This window comes from Sminthopsis crassicaudata, chromosome 3 (assembly GCF_048593235.1).
Source record: "Sminthopsis crassicaudata isolate SCR6 chromosome 3, ASM4859323v1, whole genome shotgun sequence".
Lineage (NCBI taxonomy): Eukaryota > Metazoa > Chordata > Mammalia > Dasyuromorphia > Dasyuridae > Sminthopsis > Sminthopsis crassicaudata.
Window position 1 is genome coordinate 646,844,575 of NC_133619.1, and position 4,455 is coordinate 646,849,029.

The following is a 4,455-nucleotide window of genomic DNA, read 5'->3' on the forward strand; positions in this document are numbered from 1 at the left end:
TACTGTTTATGTCTTCTTGAAGCTCAATTTCATTTATAAATTTTAAAATGCTAAGACATTTGGAGTGCATACATTTATTACTGATATTGTTTTGTCATATCAGCCTAAAATAGTTTACTTATTTATTTATATTGTATTTTAATATCTTTAATGTTTATTTTGCTGATGTTTGATAACATAGTGGCAATCTCTGATTTCTTTTTTTTTTAATTCATTAGGATGCATAATATTATTCCATCTCCACAGTTTTTATTTTGTGTACATCTTTGTTGTTTAAATGTGTTTCTTGTTAACATCAGATAGTAGGGTTTTGTTTTCTTATCCAATCTATCACAACTTTTCATTTTATTTGGATTGTTTAATCTATCTAATTTCAAGTTGTAAGAGCTGGGTTTACAATTTTCTTCAGCTGTCTCTAAATTGAGGGGTGGGGGAAGAAGGTATCAGGTTATTATTTTTCCCTCTTCTGTTGTAAAAACAGTATTAAGTTTTTCTTGTTACTTGAATCTATTTTTAGGTGGACTGTTCTCAATGACTAACTTTCTCTTACTTTAGATTCCCTCTTCTCAACAGTTAGTCCCTTTCTTTACAGTTTAGTGTATTAGTTTCTCTCTCTTGCTTTTATCTACTGATACATTTTCCCCTTTTTAGTCAAATAAATTCTTTCTTCCTCATTTTCTAATTAACTAGTCCAGTTCATTAGTGTGTTGTTAATTAATAAAGTATAGTATTCATCAGTGCTTTAAAAAGAAAACCTTCAAAGCATAGGGTTAAAATAAGACATTTTTATTATAATAGAAAAAATAGTCTAAAACTCAATTCAACAGTATTTTTTTTAAGCAAAAACACTAACAGAGTATTTTTTTTAAAAGAATGTTCTTTTTGTCTACTTTTGTTTCCTATGGTTCTAGAAGTGCTAACAGCAAAAGGAGGAAAGATAGAAATTAACAGCACCAAAAAAAGACAAAGAGAGGCAAAAATTCTCTGTGTTTGCTGATGACATGAAACCTTATTTGGATGATCCCAGATAATTAGCAAAGAAACTAATTAAGACAATAATTATAATGTAGGAGCTGGATCTAGAATAAATTCTTATGAATTTCATAAGATCTTTCTGGAATAAAACGCTAACAACTCTTTGGGGTCTGTTCTGAAGACAACTGCTCTTCTATCTCTCCTTCAGGCTCTCCAGATTTCACCACCATGCTCCTGAGAAGACATACCCTCTAAAATTTATCCTTGTTATGCCACATCTGGACTTGCTGCTATTCAAAGTGATACGCTACACAGTGTCCAGAAAAGGTTGCTTCCATATGTACAACCAATGTTTATTTCCTAGAATTTCATATATGTTCATCAGTTCTTTTTTCAAATGCTCTGTGTGTGTGTGTGTGTATGCATTCTCCCTTATTATAAACTGTGGGAAAGTATACTTATAGAAATAGGCAAGAATCTTTTCTTTTTATGCCATTGGATATAATATATATATTTTTCCCCCTGAGGCTGGGGTTAAGTGACTTGCCCAGGGTCACACAGCTAGGAAGTGTTAAGTGTCTGAGACCAGATTTGAACTCCGTTCCTCCTGAATTCAAGGCTGGTGCTCTATCCACTGGGCCACCTAGCTCCCCCGATATAATATCTTTTTAAAAGTTAATCTGTCCATGGGATGGTTGGTAAAAGTAACTACTCTAGGGGGGACTAAAAAGCCATGATTTTGTGGGGATGCTAACTCCCACCACACCTACCCCCAATCCCTGTGCCTTGAAAAATGAGTAGAGGAATCTTTGGGAGGAGCAACATTTGCATGAAGGAATTCCAAAGGTGCTTCATATTTTTCCTATTAAATTTGCTTTTTTCTTTTACTCAGCCCAGCATTCTAATTTGTAGAGCTCTTTCTAAATTCATTGGGTTGAATCTAATAAGATGAAATTAAATATAAATTCTTAGACCTGGGATCTAAAACTATATTACATTAATGTAGGAAGGAGTATGAAACAAGTGTGTCTAGAAAGAAAGGACTGTGATTAAGAAAGATCTGTGGAGTATAATAGACTGGAAGTTCACAATGAGTTGGCAGAGCAATAAGTAACCAGATGAGAAAAATGTCAAGTAAGGACTTTGAGCCAGAGCAGTTAACAAGCAACTAGGCTAGTTTCCTTAAGTGAGCTCAGGGAAAACAGAAAGCTAAGCCTGGAACAAAATGTGAAATGATTCATGGCATAAAAACAGATAATGAAACTGAGCCTACTAACACCTGAGCTGAAAAATAAATGATTCCCCAAATCAATAATGTATAAATGACAGGTATCCTTTGTCATCTGTAGCATGGAAAGAGTTATGTCACTAGTTTTCTTTAGATTGGAATGAGATGGCATAAAGTCCTTGTGTTTCTCTCCAGGGCCCTCAGGCTCAGATTGAAGTTCTTCATCTCACCACACCAAGAACATGATTCCTATGAACATACTCCTGAGTATTGCCTTCTTCTCCCAGACAGGAATTGGGATTCAGGGAAACCTCTTCCTACTTTATCTCTTCAGCTTTCTTTTCTTCACTGGTCAGAATCTGAGGCTCATAGATCTGATTCTCAGTCAGCTGGCTTTGGCTAATTCCTTGGTGCTTCTCTCCAAAGGATTCCTTCAGGGATTGGCAGCTTTGGGTCTGAAAAACTTACTGGATGATATTGGTTGTAAAATTGTCTTTTACCTTCACAGAGTAGGTCGAGGGCTTTCCCTCTGCATAACCTGTCTTCTGAGTGGTTTTCAGGCCATCAATATCAGTCCCCAGAACTCCAGGTTCATGAAGCTTAAAACCAGACTCCCAAAATACATTATGCCCTCTATTCTTCTCTGCTGGATTTTCCCCCTGCTGCAAAATATTGCTATTCTTGAGAAACTTGAAGGACCAAGGAGCACCAGAAATACTTCAGAAACAAATATATATGGATACTGCTCTGTGAATGCTGCAACTTCTATTAGTACCTCACTTCATGGAGTTGTGTTCTCCCTCCCTGATGCTGTGTGTATGACTTTCATTAGCTTTACCAGTGGCTACAAGGTTTATCTTCTACACAAGCATCACAAGAGAGTTCAACAGATTCACTCTAATAGCTGTTTTACTAGATCCTCCCCAGAAACCAGAGCAACCCAAATGATCCTCCTGCTAGTGAGCACTTTTGTCACTTTTTACTTACTTAATTCTATCTTGACTGCCTGCATGCACTCAATGACACCTAGACCCTGGCTGTTGCATAGCTCTGCCCTCTTGGCTTCCTGTTTTCCAATGCTTAGCCCTTTTGTGCTGATCAGCAGTGACTCACAAATCCTGAGGTATTACAGGGCTGTCCATGGAAGAAAAAGTTCTCAACCTGAGAAGTAACACCAGGGACCCAGTCCTTAACATCTTCCCAGACTCTTGTCAAAAAGAATAATTCCCTAAAAAACTGTACTTCAGAAAAAGATCCAGAATCCTCATGTAGCTATCTAGACTAGGTCCAATCACAGAAGTCTTTTGATTTTTTTGAATCATTCATATTTGTCATTACTTATTATATGATCACATCTCATTACATTCATATCTAAATGGATACTCTTACTATGTACTATGCTACCACAAAAAGGGTGAATATTTTGGCCTGTCATCCATGACCCAAATGAAAGCTCTTCTCACATTTGGATTTTAGTTCTGATTAAGTGGATCGGGATTCATTTGGAGGACAACCTGACCAAAGAAGAGAAATTCATGCTTTTTCTCTCATAATTCTGATTTACACCCAAACGAGACTAGAACTCCAGTGAATATATCTGAACATAAGATTTAGATGTGTCTCATGACTACAGTTTCCACAAAAGGAATCAGTATTTCCCTTCAAGAAAAGTACTCAGACATTTAGAGGCGGTATCAAATCTGGAACAGTTATTTTCTCCACCATAAAAACATATAACACAAAAGATCCATAAAAAATTAACGAATACTTAAAATATGAACAATATTGCACAATCATTGGGTTCAACTCACTCTCAAAAAGTTTTTGTGGGCATGCTGAGCAGCTATTCCACCCTTCCCTGACTTTTGTGATTAACCCATTTCTCAAATTGCATTGTTAAAACATAAGTAAGTGAATTTGGCACTAGCTATTAGAATCAAGAAGTAAAGGGATCAAATGGGGGAGGATTTTAGAGACTGGTGAACAAGAAAGGGAGTAGGAAGGAAGGAAAAATGACCATAATTTGACCATACAAAACATCAACAGGGCAATCAAGGACCCTGGAGTGGTTCAGAAAAGCAATTAATGAATGAAAAGAATACATAAAACATTAAGAACAGAATTTAGAGGTCTCTAGGAAGAAATGAGCATGTCTAACCAGAAACTATTGGTGTGCCACAGTTCTCTTTTATTGTCTTGACTCAATTTCTCTAATTATCCTGACTCAGTTTCCCTAAATTGTCCAGCCTCAG

At 36.3% G+C, this 4,455-nt stretch overlaps 1 protein-coding gene across 1 annotated transcript; it reads left to right on the plus strand.

The window, feature by feature from the left end:
• The first annotated feature begins 2,445 nt into the window (after positions 1-2,445).
• VN1R1 (vomeronasal 1 receptor 1) lies at positions 2,446-3,375 on the plus strand. Its single transcript, XM_074302634.1, has one exon. It carries the CDS (start codon positions 2,446-2,448, stop codon positions 3,373-3,375), a length of 930 nt encoding a protein of 309 aa, XP_074158735.1.
• The last annotated feature ends 1,080 nt before the right edge of the window (positions 3,376-4,455 follow it).